Raw genomic sequence first — 888 nt, forward strand, 5'->3', positions numbered from 1 at the left:
CCCTGCCCGGCCCGGCCCGGCCCGCCGCCGCGCCCCTCTCCCACCTACGCCGGAGGCGCTCGGGAAGCCGTCCCGGCCAGGCGGACCGCGGGTGCCTTCCCCAGGTGAGGGAGCCGGGCGCAGAGGGCTCCGGCTCCGCCGGGCGCTGCTGCCCGGGGAGGGAGCAGGTGAGCCCGGGACTGCTCCCCTCACGCACCCCGCCGTAAATACGGCCGAGACAAAGTCACCATCTGGGGAGGGGGTGGGGGGCTGCGTTAGACGGGGAAGTCACTTACCGGCTTTGCAAGGATCCTTATAATCTATCGCCTCAGCTTTATCCTCTTCAGTGAAATCGTAAGTGTAGTCATAGTCAAGGCCAGAGCAGGAGGAAGGCTTCCCACAGACAGTCCACCCGGCCAGCCACAGTGCCATCCTCCAGCAAAGCATTTTCATCCTCCCTCGGGCAGAGAGGTGGTGGGCAGGGAGCAGATGAATTAGGCGGCCGGTTCAGCTGTCCACGCCGGCTTGGGGAGGGAGGGTAAGGGATGGAGGAACCACAGGTTTGGGGGGGCTTGGGGGTTGGTTTTTGTTGGTTTGGGGGTTGGGTTTTTTTTTTCCTTCTCCACCTGGAGGCTCTTCCGAGGGACGGTGCTCCCTAGGTAGCCCCAGTCAGAGGGGTGCAACACCGCGTGAGGAGCATGAGCGCCGCTGCCCCTCCTGCCCCCAGCCCGCCACCTCGCCGGGGAGAAGTCGCTGGGTGTGTGGGTGGGCGCAGGGGGTGGACTCAGGCCGGGAGATCCTGTCTGTCAGGGCGTCCCCTCGCCTCTGTCAAACGCCAGCCAAACTTCCCGCGGAGGAGGAGGAGGAGGCGGCGGTGGCGGCCGCTGCCCGCGTCCCGCTCCGCGCCCG

General features: G+C 67.0%; 1 protein-coding gene across 1 annotated transcript in view; it reads right to left on the reverse strand.

The window, feature by feature from the left end:
* The window catches only part of TLL1 (tolloid-like 1), a 139,612-nt gene extending 139,180 nt beyond the window's left edge, over positions 1–432 (reverse strand). The window contains exon 1 of the mRNA XM_010586065.1: positions 276–432. Coding sequence (XP_010584367.1) covers positions 276–432 — 157 coding nt within the window. The remainder of the gene's footprint in view (positions 1–275) is intronic.
* Between the last annotated feature and the right edge of the window lie 456 nt (positions 433–888).

Source organism: Haliaeetus leucocephalus, unplaced genomic scaffold (genome assembly GCF_000737465.1).
Source record: "Haliaeetus leucocephalus isolate CR32 unplaced genomic scaffold, Haliaeetus_leucocephalus-4.0 Scaffold140, whole genome shotgun sequence".
Taxonomy (NCBI): Eukaryota; Metazoa; Chordata; class Aves; order Accipitriformes; family Accipitridae; genus Haliaeetus; species Haliaeetus leucocephalus.